Below are 22896 nucleotides of genomic sequence, written 5' to 3' on the forward strand. Positions count from 1 at the left end.
TTTGACCAATGCATTTTAAGGTTGACAATTTTGTCCATGGCGGGCATCAAGTAAGCATTTGCCATGTCCATTATGTGTAACTGATGCCACCAGATGAATGTCAGACAGTGTACTGCATCTCCTTGTCCTGATCAAATCACACAAGTAGTACATAATAAATTCAGGAGGCTAGCATCCATCATGAGAATCAACAGTTATGAATATATACACATACTTCATGTAGGAAGCTATATAAGAAGGTTGTTTTTGTCTTAGAATAATAAATCTTAACACTTCTACTCTCACACTTATCTTGTCTGAGATAGATCTCTAGCTCATCAAAAAATCATCACTTTTGAATTTATTTTTAGCTATAATATTTTCTGAGATTTAACATTTTCATTATCGACTAAAATCTGAGTTGTAGCATCCTCACTAATCAGTGCCTACTGCAGTGGGTTTTTTCCAAGTATCAGCTAAGTGTCCCTTTTTCATTGCACTTGAACAAATAAATGTTGTTTAATTTTGTTCTATAAAAATAAATTATCATCAAACCTTTGGATTATGATCAATGATTTTGATTTTAAATACAACTTATTTTTATGTGTCTGTCAGTCTGTGTATAAATTCTGATCTACATGTATGAGCTGATGAGTAGTGATGAGCAGGGTACGCTTTTTAAAATTTACCATTCATTTGCTGAATTTCCCTTTTAATACTTGATCCTGTGACGAACCCTACCACCTAATAAATAAATTAGGTATCAATATCATACATCTCTCAGCAGGTACTCGTGCCCCTTAAGACTAAGAGACCAGTAGTAATTTATTTCCTTTAAAAAACATCTTTCAATGCTGCAAACTTTGATGTATATCAACAGGACTGTCAATTTGAAGACACCAGAATATCAGTGGTCAATATGTGTCATTAGAGTCTACATTCAGTGATCCCATCGCAAGTGTAAACAAATTAAAATTGTTTATAAATTGCTTAAAAGTAAAGGACAAGTCATTCAAATTGTCATTTGGTATTTTTGAAATGACAAATTTGGAAAAAAAACCAAAGAAAACAGTAGTACTGACGAAGTTGAAGTCCCATTCAAATACATGTAGCTAATTTAGATACCGTCAGTATCGGGTAAAGATTCGGGTAAAATGTCTTATTTTGTCTTAAATGCACAGCTTTCGGCTGAACCACTCGCAGGTTATGTTAGCATATCTATGACAATGACAAAGGTACCAAAATCTGAATTTTGATGATTTTATCACTGAATGGGCCTTTAACTAAGTTCAAAGGCTTGCTCTTTTGCCTTAAAACATTGATGTTGGATGTCCGATATTGATTTCATATTACAAATATATAGCAAACATTGCTTGTTAATTATCCCACATTATATATTTGTATGTAATTTTATACTTTTGTGCCTTTACATGTGATGTGTCACATATACATTGATTTTGTAGGAGCCTACTGCCAGTGATATTTTCTTAGTAAAGCATGCTTCAAAAAGACCCAGAATTTCATGTAGGTTTTGTAAGCCTATATTAAAATAGTTTTGAACTGACACAAGATCATCACGAACATTGTGATTGACTCTATATGACGACTTCTACTTTCCATGTTTCCTCAAACTGACATTAATCAGTGTTTATTTCAAATTGTGCAGCCTTAACCCGGAAGCCTCAATTCATGTCCACTAAGCAAACACTGTGATACAAATTATGGATAAAAACACACCATTTCTAAATTTGCATTATGGCGATATAGGTGACCTACTTCACAAAATATTTGATGAGTTGATTTTTCCCCGAGTGGAAGGCTTCTCAAAATGTCAGGTTCTATAAATCCTACTTATAGTGGTCAATGGTCACAAATACTACACATGGGAGGAGTAAGTCTTCCGTGCTAACTCTGGAATTTAACTAACTAATCCATTAATCTTCAATTTCCCGTTCATACACAATCGAACACACACTTCTCAAAAGCCGCTTTATACCCACACACACACACGATAAACAGGTTTCCTTTAGCCTAATGTAATGTCAGTTTATAGTGAAGGTGTGAATTTTCTCACTGTCGTTAACAGGTACGAGAATTGACGCAAATTGGGGGAGTACAGTTACCTTCCAATGTCTGACGGCAAACTCTCTAGCGAAACGTCATTTAATGTTAAATGCCTCATGTTGTGAAGTTGTGTGAAGCCTGACGGTAACCTGCAGAGGATTAAAAAAACAGATAAACAAACTTTGGATTAGCGTGATAATCAGAAAATACTGAATCGACATCATAAAACAAGAAAAGGTATAAAACATGATTTTCACAATCTTACAAAATAATACATACATGTCAACTCATTCTCATCACTTTGTAATTATTAATACTGTAATGTTCCTAATAAACACCCCAGGGGCATGAACTTGAAGGGGGCATAATATTACAAGCAAATTTTAAATGAAAAGAACTATAAACATTGGTGCGAAAATCACAAGGTACAACTCACTTTCAGTTTGCTTCCGGGTTCAAATCTAAGATGGCAGTGACACAAAATAGTATATTATTGGTAAATACCATAAAATCACATGTATGTAAGTGTATTTTATGCAATAATGGTAAAATTCCAATAATTTCGCTGTAATAAACTGTATGAAAGTTAAAGTTATAGGTTTAGTGATTGTGACAGTCAGTAAAATGATATGGCAAGACAATTTCAGCATTTCTGTCACTTTGTCATTGAAACAATTATGGGAGAGAGGCATTTATTAGGGCAGGGGCATTTATTAGGACAAGGGCATTTATTAGCAACAATACAGTAGAGTGGGTGTATGAGGTTATCATTATTTTGAGATTCTATTTTTGGGTATCTCTTGTTGTATTCCTAGAATTATGTGCTGGTCTATGAAATTTAAATCCAGTTGCCGCAGTCAATCAATATACATTGTTGATCTAAACTAAAAACAGGTACAACATGAAAACATTTCTTTGAATTCCGACTTAAATCAGGCTATATAAAGTAACATGAAATATGTAGCTACCTCTCACGTCATTAGCATTCACATTGTTTTACGGTTCAACTTACTAAATGTATTCATGAACAGTAAGGGAATATAATAATCCATGACACAAGAGCTGACAGTGATGTACAATTTCAACAGCCTCGCAGAGATGATGAAGTAACACCTTGCTAAGAACATTCTAACAAAAAGGATGTTGTTGCCATGGAAATGAGCATGACAATTCACCCACATGTCCTCTTTGCTGATTACAATTTTATTTGTGATACAGAAATCAAGGCACAAATTTAAATTTCATGGTAGAAAGCAAACACCAATTTGACACTTGTAAAATTGATGCTGTACAAAATTATTCAATGAAGCGAAATATATAGATAATCAAGTGTATACGTGCAATTTAAATTTAGGCCAACAAATATTGCAACAGTGCTGACAATTTCATTAAAATACGATGACCTCAAGGGCAGTCTGGCTGACATTATTAAATATCGGGCAAGCTGTTTCCAACGAATATTGATTCACGATTCCCGGAATGAAAAAAAAATACGCTGAATTTAGCACAGATCGATTTAGGCGCCTGTTAGATCACCTTTAGAGCATATAATATGTGAGCTAATTTTGGGAGTCAATAATGCCATTAAACATTCTTCTCAACGTTGCTATCAGTCACCGGCTACAAGAAAAGGAGTAACTGCTTTCCATCTGCATAAAATGGTAGGGTGAAATCAATTTCAATTTGCACTGAGATTCTAGAGCAGGGTTTGCATACCTTCACAGTTTTCAACAAACTCCGCAAAAAAAACCCAGATTAGATGCTCAATCATACTATCCTACATGTATATTCGGTTCACTTTTAACAAATTTCTAAATTCAGACATATTTCTCCATGCGAATTTATTCAACACTACTTTATCAAACAAAACAAATTTCATGCACTGTATAAGCCAATAATTTGAATCCTACATGATATATATTTTTGTGGTTGCGAGCAGGGTTATAGCTAGGCAAATTTTAGTGCCGGGTAAAATTTATATGAAATGGTAAAAAAATTGTTTTTATACTGATTGTTCATTGATTTTGAAACATTTGAGACTGGAGTGCGGGTATTTGGGCTCAAAATAAACTTGAGTGCCGGGTGGAAATTAAGAATGCCGGGCAGGCCCGCCCGCCAACGCCCAGCGTAGCTACAACCCTGGTTGCGAGCTTCACTAACATTTTTTGCACGTTAATGATTTCCTGGTTTTAGATTTCTTACCAAGTTTGCTAGTTATAATGCTTCATTATCAGGCACATTTGTGGGATATTGAATTTGTGGACCTTTGTCACACCGCGAAATGTGTGAAAAGAATGCAATCGTGAAAAGTTTGGCTTTTACAAAAAAAAGAAGCCCAAAATGTGAGAAATTCTTATTACAGGTCTTTGCAATATAAAAATTATATCAATACGCAAGATCAATTTTTAAAGTAACAATTTTTGAGAGTTTTATATTCAACACACGAATATGAACTTTTGTCATTATCATATCATTGTTACGGTATGCATTTCGTCAAAATACCAACATGCAGAGAGGTCCCCTTTTTATTGAAAATCGGCAAATCGCACAAAATTCTGTACACAAAAATAACCTCTTTAAATTCAGAACTCAGTCCTGCTTCACTTCCTCACCTACCCATAACATGTAATGAAATGATGAGAGAGAGTGAGAGAATAGATTGATTGAATGATGACCATGGCCTCGCATCTGAGGAGATATCTACTTGAGACAGGCAGTACTACATGCTCTTTTAACATTATCACAGAGCACAAAACCGTTTAGACAGTTGAAACTATTTAAAAATGAATTTGCAAAACAAAATGGGACACAAAGTGCAGGTGTTTCTGAAGCCAACCGAGATGATCAATATTGCAAGCATATATGGACTATGTTGTGAGACCAGATATTATCTCTGCATAATTTGATTTTGTGAGCACTGTCACTTCATTTTGTCAACCTTTTGCATGTTTGATTGATCAATGATTCTTTCTTGCTCACTTTTGAAGATGTAGACTGCTTTACTGTCCCTTTTTGATAAACAATCCACCCAAGCTATGCCCTTCCATAAAACCAGGATCTGTGACTGCTCTGCCCAGAGGGGGAAAAAGGGTGGGGTGGGGGTGGGATGAGCGGTTCTTGTTCTGTAAATCATTGTAAAGTGAGTCGATATTGAAGTATGAATTTTAATAAGGGGCTATCAAGTAGACTATTGAAGACGTTGTAAACAACAGCACCACATGATTGATCAGATAAAATGTGCTGCTTGTCAGATTTGGTCAATTTTTGTTGCTAATTTATGCCTGTCTTATCATTCTAGGGGGGGGGGGGGTCACTGAGAAAGTTTTGCATTTTAAGTGTTCATGTGACTTCTTGTGAATGGTTTAGAAACAATCAGAAATAAATATTCTTTCCCAACAGATACGAACATGGAATGACAAGAAAACATCTCGTTCTTGAAAAAGGAATCCATTTGCACACAAATATTGAAATCTGAGCCAATAAAATAGCACATCTACTTGCAGATCATTCAGAGCATGATGAGAGACACTTGTCCCTTACCCAGGGCCCTTGACCCCCTCACCTTATGTGCCTCCTGTCATGAGTTGGCAATTTCAAATAATTCAGAGGATAATCTACAAATTTGCCCAGGGTTACTTTAAAATTGCAGTTCACCCGGACTGTGACCCCTCGTCAATTTGAGTCATCAATTTGATAGGGGAGGGGAAATCGTGGAAAACTGTTGCTGATAGTGATACAATATTCACTAGATTTAATGACACAAATTTATGTGTCTGCACATGTGTATTATCAGTCAGGAATTGTACAAATCTGTTGACTTTTTTCGTGCCAAACTTGTCAAAACATGTGTTCACTGACAACCTTTCCTTCTGTAGAAAATAGAAAATAGTCCCAAACAAAAATGTTTGGTAGACTCATAACCGGTGCGATCTTACCTTCCGATGTTGATTAAGATACTTCTTGCATCGATCCGAGATGCGGAAAAACCAATAGTCATTTTGTCCCACATAAATGAATAAATAACAAAACCCCCGATCCCCGAGTGGACTCACCCATTCGGTGACGCCACACACGATAATCATCCCTTATCCGACTTGGGCAGCCCCTACTCGGCCAAACTTGTAGGGGGGCGGCCGGGGTCCGAGATAATCAACATCGGAAAGGTAAGATCAAGACCGTTATGAGTCTACCAAACATTTTGTTTGGGACTAGACTCAGTACACCGTCGATCTTACCGTTTCGATGTTGATTAAGATACTTCTTGCATCAACATCTGAAAGATCGATCTAGCAAGTAACCGACGGATGGAGGTACAAGATTGGCCAGCATCTGATAAGGATCGGGAGAGTGGGTAGCATGGTAATCGCGAGGTCAAACTATTTCCCCCCCTCACGGCCGGAAACAGAAAGACTACGTGAACAGACAAAAACCCTGAACTGAAAGTGCAGTGGTTAAGAATAGAAACACTGGTTCTTACCATGTTGGAATTCTGATTGTCCATAAAACACCTGATACCCAACCACCATGTTATCTCCCCAGAACAGCCCTGGTGAACTTATCGCCTGGTCGTTGGCTTACGTTCTTGTAGTAAACCGTGGAAAAGGACGACGGGCTCTTCCAGGACACAGCCTGACAAATCTCTTCAATGGGGACCCCCTATGGTAGGCCCACGAAGATGAGATAGATCTGGTTGAGTGGGCCTTGGGGCGGCGTCTTTTTGCCGCCCGAGTCCACCAACACCTGGACCAGCCACCGTGCCAGAGTCTGTTTAGCGGCTGGACCGTGCCGTTCTGCGTGGGTGATAAATAAGCGGTCATGAGCCCCTCTTAAGGTTTGTGTTCGGCCAAGGTAGTGCTGTAGCGCCCTCACCGGGCACCACAACCTGTCTTCGGCTATTGACGAACCCTGCCCAATACTGGGTAGGAAGAGGGGCGAGTGTCGGAATGTACTTCGCTCATTTTTTTTTTTTTTTTCCTGTCGTAGAAACTGCTTTTCTCCGTTGTTAGTAAATACGGAGGCTGACTTCGAGACTGCGTGTAACTCTGAGCAGCGCCGTCCCGAAGCCAACGCCAGAAGAAAGGCCGCCTTAAGAGTGACGTATTTAAGGGTCGCTTTTGACAGGGGCTCAAAAGGGGACCCTTAATATACTCCAAGACTGTGTTGAGGTCCCATGGAGGACCACCTTCCTTTCGGGCGCTCGTTGAACATACCGTCGAGAAGAAGACTTAGGGACCCATCTGAATTGATAGTCGACCCGTCTTCAAATCCCCGATGAATCGAGAGAATGGCTGACTTGTAGTTGGCTATCGTTGCCTGCTGAAGTCCTGACCTGAACTTTTCTGTCAGAAAATCTGCCACTAGAGGCACAGGGGCTCTAGTGGGAGATGTATTCTCTCATCGCACCATGCGTAGTAGGGAGCCAAACGCTGACTATGCGTACGGAGGGTAGACTCGCGTCTACCCCGGCGATGAAGAGAAGCAGCTTCTGATGAAAAGCCTCCCTCCGCCGCGACGTTCCTGATAAGGGCCATGCAGCTAACTGCAGGTGCTCTAGTGGTAGACTTGGTACCTCTCCTCCGGGCATCCGGAGTAGATTTGGTAACTCGGGGAGTACTCGCGGCTGTGCCGCTAGTAGATCCACCATCGGTCGAAACCACAGGTGGTTCGGCCAGAACGGTGCTATCAGAATGACGTTGCAATCCTCCCTCCCGATCTTGGTCACTACCCTTGCGAGCAGTGAGATCGGGGGGAAAGCGTAAGCAGTCATTCCTCCCCAGTCTACGGACAGAGCGCCCACGGCGAATGCCTGTGGGTCTGCGACCCTTGAGCAATACACCGGCAGCTGATGATTTCGATGAGATGCGAACAAATCTATCGAGGGTGGTACATCACCTCGAAGATCGTCTGGGCGACCTGCGGAGCAAGGGACCATTCTGTAGGTCCCGACACCTTTCCTCGTGACAGATCGTCCGCGAGGATGTTGGTGACTCCGCTATGTGCATCGCTCTCAACGTAATCTGCCTGGCCTTGCACCACCCTATCAGGCGTAGTGCGTGCAGGCATAACCGTGGTGACCTGGTGCCCCTTGGCTGTTGAGGTAGGCCACCACGGTTGTGTTGTCTGTTTGGACAACGATATGAGATCCCACGATCACCTTCTCGAAATGCTGGAGAGTTCTCTCCACTGCCCAAAGTTCGAGAAGGTTGATATGGAACTCCGTCTCCGTGGCCGACCATAGGCCCGAGACTGAGTCCTCGTGGATGTGGCCCCCAGCCCAGCTTTGACGCGTCGGTCGTCACTATGTGACGCACCGCTGGTGCAGGAAACCTGACACCTTGAGTCAAATTGGGCTGATGGGTCCACCACCAGAGTTCCTCTCGCGCGATCTCCGACATCGGAACCGCGAGGGATATTGGGTGACGACTGGGCCTGTAAAAGGCTAGAAGGTGTAGTTGTATAGGCCTCATGTGAAAACGGCAGTACGGTACGAGGTCTACCATACTGGCCATAAGGCCCAAAACCTTCATCCATGCCACAGCGGGTGCCCCCTCTGACTCGGCCAAGAGTCGGGCACACCTCGCCATGTTCGTCACCCTCTCGGGTATCCCCTCCTTGAGGTTGATCTGGGCCCCTAAGAATAGTGGTGTCTGCGTCGGGACCAAATTGGATTTCTTGACGTTGATCAGAAATCCCAGGTCCCGCACCGCACGGACTACTAACTCCACGAGACACTGTGTCTCCAGCGGGTGCGTCCGTAAATGAACCAATCGTCCAGGTAGCAACACATGTTGACTCCCCTGCGCTTCAGGTGCGCTGCCACCGCCCTGACCAGGAGTGTAAACACTCTGGGGAGGTGGACAAGCCGAATGGCAGGCATCGAAACTGGTAAGTTTGACCCTGTACCTTGAAGCGTAGAAACCTCTGATCTTGAGGTGCGATCGGAACATGCAGATATGCGTCCGAGAGATCTAGCGATGCCGCCCACATACCCTTGATGGGGCAGGCTAGCACCGGCGAGTCTCCATTCTGAACCTCTAGGGCCTGATGAACTCGTTCAACGGCTTGAGGTTCAGAATGAACCTCAATCGCCGGTCTTCTTTGGAGCCAGAAAAAGCGTGCTCCAAAACCCCTTGGTGAAAGGGGGTAGACCGGGACAATCGCTTGCTTCGTGAGAAGCTGAGTGACCTCTGATAGTAGTGCCCGACGCTGGGGGCCGTCTGGCGGCACTACCGTGGACCTCTGAATCGTGCAGGCGCACGAGGGGTGGCTGGTAAATTCCAGCCTGTAACCCCCACTGACCACTGACAATACCCAGGCGCCCGGTGAGATGGCATGCCATCTCTGGGCGTAATGCACAGCGGCCGCCCACAGGGGAATCCTGTGGGAAGTCCAAACCTGCCGGCATGGACTGTCGACCGCCGTGCCCTCAGGACCGATCTGGTTTGCCACCCTTAGAAGAACGGCTCTTCTTAGGGGGCTTGCCATACGATCCAGCACTACTCTTGCGCTTCCCAGATTTCTTGGGAGGTGCTGGAGTAGCCTCGGGCTCGGGTGTAGTCTGTGGTGCGCGTCCTGCTGAAGCCGGAGCTGGCGCTGAAGAACGCTTAGAAGACTTCTTCTTCTTGTGCTTCTTCTTCGCCTTACTGCCCTTCCCCTTGGTCAGGGCAGCCTCTGACTTCTTCAGAGTGCTCTCATTGGTGGCCTTCTTTGCCCGGTCCTCTACCGTAGCGCAAAAGGCCTGTCCAAAGAGTAGCCCCTGTCCCACCGAGTCTGACTTCTTCATTGCTTCAGCAAAGTCGGAGCCGTAAGTTGACTGGAGGGACAGGCAGGCATTCTCCCGGCGGCGAGATGACATCCTATGGGCTAGGCCCATAGAACTCTCGTTGAGGTTAGCTGTTAGCACCGCTAACAGATTAACCTCAGCGGAAGAGTTCCGACGTTGCCCCGTGGTCGTTCGCTACCTTCCTACCGAGGTGCTCGGCAAGCGTGGTAGCGACGCTAGAGACTCTGATAAGCGAGCGTGCTCGCTTATCGATGAGCTTTAGCTCCTCCTCCCACTGGGGGGAGAACGACCCGTGCGCCTTGGCCGCCAGCGGCAGGCGCTTGGCAACGTCTGGATCCATGTCAGGGACCCTGAGGTAGGTTTCGTAGTCCTCCTGCGAAACACGCAGTGGAAGCGTGCAAGCACGCGGCGCCGAAGCTCCAGCGAGCCCGACAGCCCTACGAAGCCTACCCTTGAGGTCCGCCGGGAATGCAAGTGCGGGCGACCCTTGTGTGGACGCGCTAGCTGGGCATCCTACTGAAAGGATGCCCTGGTCCTCCTGAACGGACTCCTCCTGAGAGAAAGCCAGGCCCAAACCTTGGGCCACATGGCTCATCACCTCAGCGGTGTCCGCAGGCAGACCATTGCTAGCGAGTTCCTCACGGGGCAGCGGGGGAAGGATACCTGAAGCTACCTGCACAGCCTCATCAGACTGTGAGTCGCTACTGGTTTCATCTTCCGACTCCTTTCCCTCGCCTTCAGACTCTGACTCACTCTCTGATGAGGAAGAGATCTGACGACGGGCATCTGAAGGTGGACAGGGAGGTGTCGCCACCGTGTGGCTAGCCAACTGAACACCAGCAGAAGAGGGAGTACTCCCGCCAGACCCCGAGATGCTAGCCATAGCACCCGGGATCCGCGACGCTCGCTACTGTCGCCTAGCCATAGCAGCGCGCGGCCTACCCTGAGCTGTATCAGGGTTAGCCACTCGCCGCCCAGCCTGGGTAACAGCTGGTGGTACTGCTTGCCCATCGCTAGGGCGGCACTTGCCACGGTGCTAGACCGTGGAAGAAACCACCCTGCGGCGGATACCACGGGGCATACCCTGTCGGTAGCTGACCCTGAAAGGATCCGCCACCAGGGAAACCCCATGGAACGGCAGTACCAGTACCGCCTCCCCCTGTTGCCACAGAGACTGTGGTAACCAGGACGCAGTACTGCGGTACCTGCGTGGTTGTAGCGTAGGTGCCCGGTAGGGCTCCGGCCGCGTACCACTGTACCCATGCCTCACAGCGTTCCCCGCTAGAGGATCAAGCCGCAGTGTATGGGTACCCGCATACTGGCTGTCCCTTGGCTAAAAGGAGCTTGCCTAGTATCACGGGTAGCTGAGCGTGTATACCCTCGATCAGTCACCTCGCTACCTGAATAGGCAGTATCAATCAATGGAGCCATGCTCCGCTGAATAGATAGTGATCGATCATAAGAGGTAATTGACCCCTTGACTGTAATGGATCACCCACGCTCTGCTGGCTCTCGAGGACATAAGTGGGTTGTTGATCAGCCAGGCTGTTCAAACTACCTACCCTAACCTCTTGAGCCTCGCCCAAGGTCGCTGTGTGTGGCGGACCACTCACGGCAGCTATGGGCGCGTGCATAGTGGCTACCACTGAAGTCGAGCCGTAGCTCGCCTCGGTAGCTGCCACGTTTGCACTTGGGTCGCTGTCCCGTGAGAGACTGCGAGCCCAACCCCGGTATAGCCGCTAGCCAGTCCCGGAGGACAGCCGGCAGCCATTCCAAGGCCCAGGGCATCACCGGCGGTCCCGCCATGGAACGCTGCCGTGTGACAACCCCAGTTGGTTCTGCTAAGACTACACCCAAGCGTTAGCCCCGGTATCGTCTCTGCTAAACCCATGCACGTTTTCATTCGACCCTTGCGGGAACGAAAGAGCGTGCTGCGTGCGTGGATCAACCCAGGCAAGCCCGGGTTCCACTGGCACGCTGCGTGCTACAGACCGGCCGAGGCAAGCCCGGAGGTCCGTTCGCACGCTGTATGCTAAAGATTCAACCCAGGCAATCCCGGGGTACCCTTGGCATACTGTCCGTCGCCGGCTACTTCGCGGGTGCTAGACCCGCCGTTCGCCAGCAATAGACGGGTGTCCACCTGCAAGAAACTCGCTAGAGATCTCACTGGTAGACTGGTACTCGCCTGTTAGGGCAAGTACCGCCCTGCTGCCTGCTACTAGCTTAGACGTTAAGTCAGTGCTTTCGCTGGCTGCTAGGCCTTCGGGCTCGCTAGCAGTCCCGGAGGGTCCGCCTGCTTGCCGGGACCGGAGCCCCAGAGGTTACCTTAGCGTGGCCCTTGCCGCCGCGCTAGTACCTACCATATCAATCTTACCTGTAGGCTTCTGTTTCTTAGTCTTCGTTTTCTGTCTGTGTCGAAGACCCAAACGAAGCGCTACTTTCTAAATCCTCGAAGTGGATGTCCGATAAGCCTATGCAAAAGGAAGCACACTTATTTGATTTAGAGCAATCCCTGTGGGTGTAGCAGAGTGGATGCGGGTCCCACTCTGCCACAAGGGAAGGGCATGATTGACAAGGCCTGGACATTGTAGTAATCGGGGAGCGTACAGCACTACCCCCCCGAACACAAGCTCAAGCCCAATAAACAGACCCACACGCACAGTGGCTGACGCTGATGTAGTGGTATGATATAAAAATATATGTACAAAGGGATGAAAAACTGAAAACCTTTTGGTATAGATTTGTCAGGCTGGTCCTTCGAAACCCATCGAACTCTTAGCAGTAACTCGTCATCAGACGCAGTACTGAAAGATATAACGATAGAGCACACCATAAACATAGCGATAATCACTCACCATACATGTATACACAGTACTGTACAAACATCTATTGTAACTTACTAGTCTGCTATAGTTGTTTTACGTGAGAACAAAAAATAAAATGGCGCCCTAAGGGCGGTTATTTTGAAACGTGTGTTCCGATATCTGAACGGAAACACTCATACAAGCTAAGTTTTTGGATCGTTTTTGTCACTTTTCTAGCGAAAAATGTCGTCAAAACTATCTCCCTAGCGCACTATACTGGTTGGTTTTTACCTCAGGTGTAACAAACAAACTGTATATCTCGATCCTTTGGTTCAGTAATGATACTTAGCGTTGGTAAAGAAAAATCCACACGTCTATCTCATCTAGAAACCAAGGAGGATAAGGGATGATTATCGTAGGTGACGTCACCGAATGGGTGAGTCCACTCGGGGATCGGGGTTTTTGTTATTTATTCATTTATGTGGGACAAAATGACTATTGGTTTTTTCCGCATCTCGGGATCGATGCAAGAAGTATCTTAATCAACATCGGAAACGGTAAGATCGACCGGTGTACTGAGTCTGGTGAATTCAAGTAGATACCAGGGGAGAATTACCCAGCTTTCCTAATTTCATAAAAGCATAGAGGTCCTGGCTGTGATGATTGGTACATGATTACATAAGTCTGTACATGTTGTGACCCCCTAAAATATAGAATTTCTGCCCAAGTTGAAAAGGTACCCACCAGGGGTCAATTTAGCCATTGGCCCGGGCCAGTAGTTTTCTCATCGGGCCAGGAGATTTTCCATCTGGATGGCCCAGTGGGCCAGTTGGGATTTTGGCATAATTATGAATTTATGACATGTTACAATTAGAGACACAATGAAGTAGAATCTGGGCCAGTGGATTTGCTTTTGGGCCAGCCCAAAACCTTCCTAATGTGCCTGAAGGCCTGCTGCTTATTGCTCCTTATGTCTACCCCTCGCACCCACTTAGGTGTAAAATCCACACCGGTCGTCACCACCAATGTCTACAGGGCTCGTCCTCATAGCACCTTTAAGAGAAGAACATCCATCCAACAAAGAACCACATTGTTGTAAAATCCAAAACTCAATCATCACAAGTTCCATTCACCCAATCTGTCACCTCTGAGAATAAGTGTGAACATCTAAATAGATAGATAGATACACTGATTTTCCACATTATTAACATTATACAGATGATTGTGTGAATCTCATCCTCTTGATTATAATGTCACAGGTATTTTTAGAAGATTGGATAGAATAGTACAACTTATATAAATTGATAATAATATTCATTATTCACATGTTGGTTATTCTCAGACAAGTCATCACAGTCCTGGACTGCATCAGTAAATCTATTTTATGTCAATTTATGCAGTATAAAATTGTATAATTTTTGAAAAGTTAAATAAACCAGTTCTTAAGATAAGTAGGAAAGAGATGCCAACTTATTCTGAGCCTTATCAACTTCATACAGCTAAGTGGGGGAGCTTTCTTATGCAAACTTGTGAGTCATGGTGTATCATATCTTATGGTACCTGTTATGGAATTGTAAAACACACTTTTCAGAGATGTTTTCAGTACCTCCTTAGTTTCAGTGCCCATGATCACAATTGAGCTAGGAAATCACTGTCCTTTTTTTTAAAGATTTAAAGTTTAAAAACCTATGTTAGGCCACTAACAGTCAATTTTGAGTTTCCCGTCACATAATTTCTGAAAACAAGTGAGGTAACTTTTTCATTATTCATTATTTGTCTGCCTTTCATTATATGACCAACACGCATGTAAAATAGTCCCAAACAAAAATGTTTGGTAGACTCATAACCGGTGCGATCTTACCTTTCCGATGTTGATTAAGATACTTCTTGCATCGATCCCGAGATGCGGAAAAACCAATAGTCATTTTGTCCCACATAAATGAATAAATAACAAAAACCCCCCGATCCCCCGGTGGACTCACCCAAAAGGTGACGTCACACCATATGATCGTCCCTTATCCGACTTGGGATCCCCTACCGGACCAAACTTGTAGGGGTGGCGGGGTCGGGATAATCAACATCGGAAAGGTAAGATCGCACCGGTTATGAGTCTACCAAACATTTTGTTTGGGACTAGACTCAGTACACCGGTCGATCTTACCGCTTCGATGTTGATTAAGATACTTCTTGCATCAACATCTGAAAGATCGATCTAGCAAGTAACCGACGGATGGAGGTACAAGATTGGTCAGCATCTGATCAGGGATCGGGAGCGGTAACGATGGTTTTCGCGAGGTCAGAAATATTTTCCCCAACGGTCGGGAAAACAAAAAAGACCACGCGATCACAGACATAAACCTCCTTACTTAATAAGTTTGGTGGTTAAGAATAGCGACACTGGTTCTTACCATGCTGAGTATTCTGTATAGTCTGAAAACCTGGTACCCGTACACCACCGTATTATGATCGCCCGAACAATGTCCCGGTAAACCTCCGCCCGTCTCTGATTACTAACGAAGCGGAAGTATCGTAGAGAAGAAGGCGAAGGTGGCTTCCGGGACACCGCCTGCTAGATCTCCTCAAGGGATAACCGAACGGTATACCCACGATGATGAGAGAGCTCATGTCGAGTGGGTCGTGGGACGCGAAACCTTCGCGAGCCCCCGGACCCCACCAACACCTGGACCAGCCATTGCGACAGCGGCTGGACCGAAAGGCTCTGTAAGGGTGATGAATGCGGTCGTGAGTCCCTCGCAAGGCTTGTGTTCGGAAGAAATAGTGCTGCAGCGCCTTATCGGACACCCCAGCCTATCTTTGGCTTCAGCCGAACCTTGCCCAACCCTGGGGATTGGAGAGGGACGAATGTCGGTATGCACCGCGCCCGTTCTTAGTCACGAGAACAGAGCGCCGAAACAGTGTCGCTCCAGTGTTTGTGAACACGGAAGCTAACCTCGAGACCGTGTGCACTCAGCACCGCCGTCCCGCAGCCAACGCCAAACCGGAAAGCCATCTTGAGAGTTACGTATTTAAGCGTCGCTTTTGACGGAAGGTCAAAAGGGTGACCCTTAAAGTAATCTAAGACTGTGTTGGGATCCCTTAGGAGGATCACTTTCCTTTTTAGTAGACACTGCGTTGAACATACCGTCGGCGTAGACTAATAAGGTAACCATCGGTTATGATAGTCGACCCGTCTCGAAACCTCGGTGAATGGAGAGGACAGCTGACTTATAGCTGGCCCCAGTGGCCCGCTGAAGTCTTGCTTGGAACTTTTCTGTCAGAAACTCCGGAACTAGCAGCACAGAGGCTCTAGCGGGAGAGCTATTTGTCTCATTGCACCAAGCGTAGTATGGAGCCAGACTCTGGCTATACGCACGGAGGGTAGACTTCCGTCTAGCCCGGCGATGAGAAAAACAGCTTCTGATGAAAAGTATCCCTCCGCTCGCGTTCCTGGTAAGGGCCATGCAGCTAACTACAGGTGCTCTAGTGATAGACTGGTACCTCCGCTCCGGGCATCCGGAGTAGATCTGGGACCTCGGGGAGTGCCAGCGGCCTTGCCGCTAGCAGAATGACAATGCAGTCTTCCCACCCGATCTTGGTCACCACCCTCATGAGTAGTGAGATCGGAGGGACTGCATAAGCTGTCATCCCTCCCCGTCTATGGACAGAGCGTCCACGGTGAATGCTTGGGGGTCCGCGACCCTTGAGCAGTACACCGGCAGTGGATGATTGCGATGAGATGCGAACAGATCTTTCGAGGGGTGGTACATCCCCTTGAAGATCGTCTGAGCGACCTGCGGAGCAAGGGACCATTCTGCTGGTCCCGACACCCTTCCTCGTGACAGATTGTGCGCGAGGATGCTGGTGACGCCCGCGATGTGTATCGCTCTCATCGTAATCTGCCTGAACTTGCACCACCCTATCAGGTGTCGTGCATGCAGGCTCAATCGTGGTGGCCCGGAGTCCCCTTGTCTGTTGGGGTAGGCTACCACGGTTGTGTTATCCGTCAGGACAACGGTATGTGATTCCACGATCACCTCCTCGTGAGCGAGGGAGGTTGATGTGAAACTCTGTCTCTATGGCCCCCATAGGCCCGAGCGGAGTCTCCGTGGATGTGGACCCCCAGCCCCGTTTTGGCGCTATGGTCGTCACTACACGTGACATACCGGGGTGCAGGAAATCTGACACCCTGGGTCAAATTGGGCTGATGGGTCCACCACCAGAGTTCTCTCGCGCGATCTCCGACAACGGAACCGCGAGGGATATTGGTGACGACTGGGCCTGCAAGCAGGCTAGAAGGTGTAGTTGGGTAAGCCTAACGTAGAATCGGCAGTACAGTACGAGGTCTACCATACTGGCCATTAGGCCTACCACCTTCATCCATGCCACAGCGGGTTTTGCCCGAGACTCGGCCAAGAGTCAGGCACACCGCACCATGTTCGTCCCCCGCTCGGGTGAGAGCACCGCGAACCCCTCCGTGAGGGTGATCTGGGCCCCTACAAATAGTGGTGTCTGCGTCGGGACCACGCTGGACTTTTTTTGAGCTGATCACAAAATCCAGGGTCCCGCACCCTACGGACTATCAACCCCATGAGACCCGTAGTCTTCAGTGGAGTGCGTCCGTATATGAGCCACACGTCCAGGTAGCAACTGATGTTGCCACCCCTGTGCTTCCGGTACGCTGCCACCGCTCTGACCAAGAGTGTTAAACACCCTGGGAGAGATGGACAGGCGGATGGCGGTATCAAAACTGGTAATTTTGATCCTGTACCTAGAAGCGCAGATGCCTCCGATCTTGAGAGGCGATTGGCATATGCAGAAAGGCGTCCGAGAGATCTAGCGATGCTGTTCCCATGCCCCTGATGGGGCAGGCTAGCACCGCGGCGAGAGTCCCCATTCTGAACCTCTTGGGCCTGAAGAACGTGTTCAACAGCCTGCGGTTCCGGATGGGGCTCCCGTCGCCGGTCTTCCTTGGAGCCAATGGCTCCAAGATCACCCGTAGAACGGGGGGTACCGGGACAATCGCCCGCTTCGTGAGAAGCTGTGTGATCCCTGTCAGTAGTGCCCGACGCTGGGGGCCGTCTGACGGCACTACTGTGGACCTCTGAAATGTGCAGACGAATGTGGGGAGACTGGGTTGCCAGTCTGTAACCCCCACTCACCACTGACCATACCCAGGCACTCAAAGAGATGGTTTCCCACCTCTGGGTGAAAGCCATAAGCGGTCGTCCACTGGGAGATCCCCCTGTGGAGAAACCGCTGAGCCCCCCAGAAATACTCTGCCTAGCTTCCCTTGGAAGAGCGCTTGCTCTTCTTCGGGGCTTGCCAGCTGTTCCTGTGCTACCCTTGCGCCTCCCAGAAATGGGTGCTACAGAGGTAGTGGGCTCGGGTACTGTTGGTGGTGCACGGCCTGCTGAAGTCGGAGCTCCTACCCATGGTAAGGGCAGTTTCCGACTTCTTCAGAGTGCTCCCGATGGTAGCTTCTTTGCACGGTCCTGCACCGTAGCGCAGAAGCATCCAAAGAGAAAAAGGACCCTGCCTTTCCATCGCGTTGAGCGATTGGAGTGGCAGGCCCCACCCCCGCGCTGAGTGGACACCCTATGGGCTAGGCCCATGGAGCTCTCGTTGAGGCTAGCTGTTAGCACCGCTAATAGGCTCACCTCGCGGAAGAGCTCAGATGTTGTCTGAGCGTGATACGCTTGACGACATCTAGGTCCCTCTCGGATCCCCTCAGGTAGGTCCCGTGGTCTTCCCGCGTTACACGCAGAGGAAGCGTGCAAGCACGCGGCGTCATAGCTCTACTGAGCTCGACAGCCCTACGATATCTACCCGTGAGGTTTGCCGGGGAGAGAGAGGGCAGGCGTCGCCTGTGAGGAAGCAGCAGCTGAGCATCCTACTGAAAGGATCCCTGGTCCTCCTCCATGGACTCCCCTTAGGGGGTGTCCGGAGGAAGATCAGTGCTGTTGCTCCCCTCGGCGGGGCAGCGGGGAAGGAGATTGTAGTGATGTCACTACCGGACTCAGCTTCCGACTCCTTTCCCTCGCCCACAGTATCCGTATCATGCTCCGATGATGACGGTAACTGAGGACGGGCATCTGAAAGCGGGTAAGAAGGCATAACCACTGTGTGGCTCGCCGACTACCTGCCAGCAGAAGAGGGAGTACTCCCGCAAGACCCTGAGGTATCCGCCATGGCACCACTGGGTCGCAAGATGCTCTCGCAGCCGTCGCCCTAGCGCTAGCAGCACGGGCCTACCCTGATCAAGATCTGGGTTAGCCCCATGCCGGCTGGCCTGGTCAACAGCTGATGTTGGTACTGCGTGGCCATCGCTAGGCGACACTTGCCGCGGTGCTAGGCCGTGGAAGAAACACCGCTGCGGCGGGGACCACGGGGCATGCCCAGCCGGCAGCTGACCCTGAAAGGATCCGCCACCAGGGTAACCCCATGGTACTGCAGTACCAGCACCGCCTCCCCTTGTTGCCACAGAGACTGTGGCGACTAAAGCGGTGCTGCTTGGTACCGGTGCGGTATCAGCGTGGGTACCCTTGAGGGTTCCCAACTGTGGACCGCTGTACCCTCGCCACACTGCGTTCCCTGTTTGGGGGATCAAGCTGTGTGCTGGCGTGGTACCGGCGCGGTACTAGCATGGGTACCCGTGAGGGTTCCCGGCTGTGTACCGCTGTATGCGTGGTTCCAGCGTAGGTGCCCGTGAGGGCTCCCGGCTGTGTACCACTGTACCCATGCCTCACTGCGTTCCCCGCAAGGGGATCAGCCGTGTGTATGGGTACCCCCGCTATACCGGCTGTCCCTTGGCTAGAGGGAGCTTGCCTAGTACCACGGGTAGCTGAGCGTGCATACCCCCGATCAATCACCTCGCCACCTGAATAGGCAGCGTCAATCAATGGAGCTATGCCCTGTTGATTTGACAGTGATCGATCAAGAGAGGGTAATTGACCCATTGACGATAATGGATCACCCACGCTCCGCTGGCTCTCGAGGACATAAGTGGGTTGTTGATCAGCTAGGCTGTTCAAGCTACTTACTGTACCCTCTAGAGCTTACGCCCAAAGGTCGCTGTGTGTGGCGGACCACTCACGGCAGCTATGGGCGGGTGCATAGCGGCTACCACTGAAGTCAAGCCGTAGCTCGTCTTTGTAGCTGCCACGGAATGCACCTGGGTCGCTGTCCCGTGAGAGACTGCGAGCCCAACCCCTGAATAATCGCCAGCCAGTCCCTGTGGACAGCCAGCAGCTATTCTAGGGCCCAGGGTATCACTCGGCGGTCCCGCCATGGAACGCTGCCGTGTGACAACCCCAGTTGGTTCTGCTAAGACTACACCCACAGCGTTAGCATGCGGTATCGCTCTCTGCTGAACCCATGCATGTTAGGGTTCAACCCAGGCAAGCCCGGGTACCCTTGCATGCTGCCCGTCGCTGGCTACTACTGTGGCTGTTTGAGCCCGTAGATATGCCTGCAACAGACGGGTGTCCTCCTGCTAAAACCCGTGAGGATTTTTGGCTACAGGACTGGTATCCTCCTGCTACAAAACCCGCTAGGGTTTTCGCTGGTGGTTACCGCTCTGCTGCCTGCTACTTTGCTCCGGACGTATAGTCAGTGCTTTCGCTGGCTGCTGAGCCTTTGGACGCGCTTAGCAGTCCCGAAGGAACCGCCTGCTTGTCCGGGGACCGAGCCCCTTAAGCAGACCTGCCATGACCCATAGGGGCTGTCACAGCAGAATCTACCGATCGACTGGTATCCTCCTGCTGCAAAACCCGCTAGGGTTTTCGCTGGTGGTTACCGCTCTGCTGCCTGCTACTTTGCTCCGGACGTATAGTCAGTGCTTTCGCTGGCTGCTGAGCCTTTGGACGCGCTTAGCAGTCCCGAAGGAACCGCTTGCTTGTCCGGGGACCGGAGCCCCTTAAGCAGACCTGCCATGACCCATAGGGGCTGTCACAGCAGAATCCACCGTGTCGACCTTACCAGTGCCCTTGGTAGATTTCTTCTTCGTCTTATGGCGATGATGGAGCCTATCCCAATCGTCAAGCTGGAACTCGGAGAGTCCTAAGCAAAAGAAAGACATCTAGAAGATCGTGAGCACTCCTGTGGGTGAAACAGAGCGGTGTGGGTCCGCTCCGTCACCAGGGAAGGGCAAGCCCGACAGGGCCGAGGCGAAGCGAGGAGAAAAGGGAGGGGGGCACCCCCCCCCCCCCCCAACACGCGACTCAAGCCCAGTAAGCAAACCTGAGCACGGAGGCTGGTCGCTAACGTTAGTGGTAAAGTAAGGACTGGCTAACTTTATTACTAAAATGTCAGACGGGTCCCTACCAATCCCCACCGTATGAATATCTGATTAACTCGTCTTATCGGACGGTAATGAAGACATAACGATAGAGTAATCACCCTAACATAGCAACAATAACCTACCGTACATGAAATACAATGTGTATGAACAAACATCTATTGTAACTTACAGGCTGCAATGGTTGTTTTACGTGGGAAACAAAATGAATGGCGTCAACGAGCGGCCATTTTGAATTGCTCGTGTGTCCCGTATACAAACGGAGGCACGATATGTAGCTAAGTTTTGGATCGCTTTTTGTCACTTTTTCGCCAGAAAATGCCGTCAAAACTATCCTCAGCGAACAATACCGGTTTGGTTTTACCTAAGGTGTGAAACTACAACCGTATATCTCGCCTTTGGTCGAGAAAATGATACACAGTGCTATGAACAATCGATAGGCACGTCTGTGTCAGTCGGAGACCAAGGAGGATAAGGGACGATCATATGGTGTGACGTCACCTTTTGGGTGAGTCCACCGGGGGATCGGGGGGTTTTTGTTATTTATTCATTTATGTGGGACAAAATGACTATTGGTTTTTCCGCATCTCGGGGATCGATGCAAGAAGTATCTTAATCAACATCGGAAGCGGTAAGATCGACCGGTGTACTGAGTCTGTGTTGTTATGTGCCGCTCACTCACTTGAAGATGGATGTTTAGCCCAAATGAGATTCAAAAGTATATTACAGTCTGCAAGGTTGACAGCAAAATGTATGTTTTGATTCTGATTTTTCCACAAAAAATAAAGGGATATTCATAATTTGTTTTGCAAATATAACCAGTTTTCATCGGTATTTTTTGGAAAATCACAATAATGAAATTAAGTGAGGGTCAGAAAATGAAGTGAGGGCGGGTGACGGGAAACTCAAAATCAACTTTCCTTCGCCTTGAGGTATGTCTCATAGATCCAAGCACTATATTACATTTATTTACATAATGTAGTGCACTAGTTTTTAAGAGGGGGCTACATACTTATTTTATGTATTTGTATGTCACTGATACATGTATGGTCTTTTGAAAATAAAATTTCCATCTGAAATATAGGTGTGAATCCTCTGACTGCTTCTTTTGAGTGACTATTGCACAAGTTCATTGATCGCAGAAAGTCCAGTGACTACCATCCAACAGGCAATTTTTTTGAGGATTCATTTGGGCTCAGAAACTGACCTGAGAAAAAATCTATACAATTTTTGCAAAGACAATACTTTTGCTCCATGCATTGAAACACAAGATAGCTCTTTGATTCTAAGAGCAATGACATTTCCCTGTTGCCATGGCAAGACAATTATACACAATTTAAGATGGGTTGATAAATTACTGTTGAATACATGAATACCACACACTCTGGAGAGTCAATTATATTAGTTCATGCAATTTCAAATAATGAAATTACCTGTAAAATAAGAGAAGTTCAGAATGAAAAGTTCACTCTCAATGGACAGTTGGACTTATACTTGCTAGATATTTTTTGTTTTTCAAAAATATTATAGTTTTTTTGTGTGTTTTTTTCTGAAAATATAGCATACACTGTTCATTTCAGTGTAGGTCATAGAGAGAGGCCATCACACACACAAGAAAATTAAAGGGATACAGTCAACTCTTCTTTTACTGTCATGATAGGACTAAGCACTGACTGAATAAGTGAAAAGTGTGGATGTTATGTGAATTAGGAATAATTCTGCATTGAAGTTTTAAGTAGGGGAATAAGGCTGTAGATCAGGGCTCCGCAAACAGCGGCGCGCGCGCGCCACTTGTGGCGCGCCGTGGCTTCCCGAGTGGCGCGCAGCGCCGTTTAGATTTGTGAAAAAATCATTTAAATTATTTTAAAATATTTAAAAAAATTAAATGTCTCGACCGGCGGCTAAAATGGTACAAAATGTTGCACCAAATGGCGTCATTTGCACCTCAAATTTAAAAAAAATCGATAGCT

The 22896-nt window shown here is 47.8% G+C and overlaps 1 protein-coding gene across 1 annotated transcript in view; it reads right to left on the minus strand.

The window, feature by feature from the left end:
* LOC140151417 (uncharacterized) overlaps positions 1-22896 on the minus strand; it is a 215047-nt gene that overhangs the window by 146463 nt on the left and 45688 nt on the right. The window contains 1 exon segment of the mRNA XM_072173749.1: positions 2103-2192. Coding sequence (XP_072029850.1) covers positions 2103-2192 — 90 coding nt within the window.

The sequence above is a fragment of the Amphiura filiformis genome, chromosome 4, assembly GCF_039555335.1.
Source record: "Amphiura filiformis chromosome 4, Afil_fr2py, whole genome shotgun sequence".
NCBI classification, from domain to species: Eukaryota; Metazoa; Echinodermata; class Ophiuroidea; order Amphilepidida; family Amphiuridae; genus Amphiura; species Amphiura filiformis.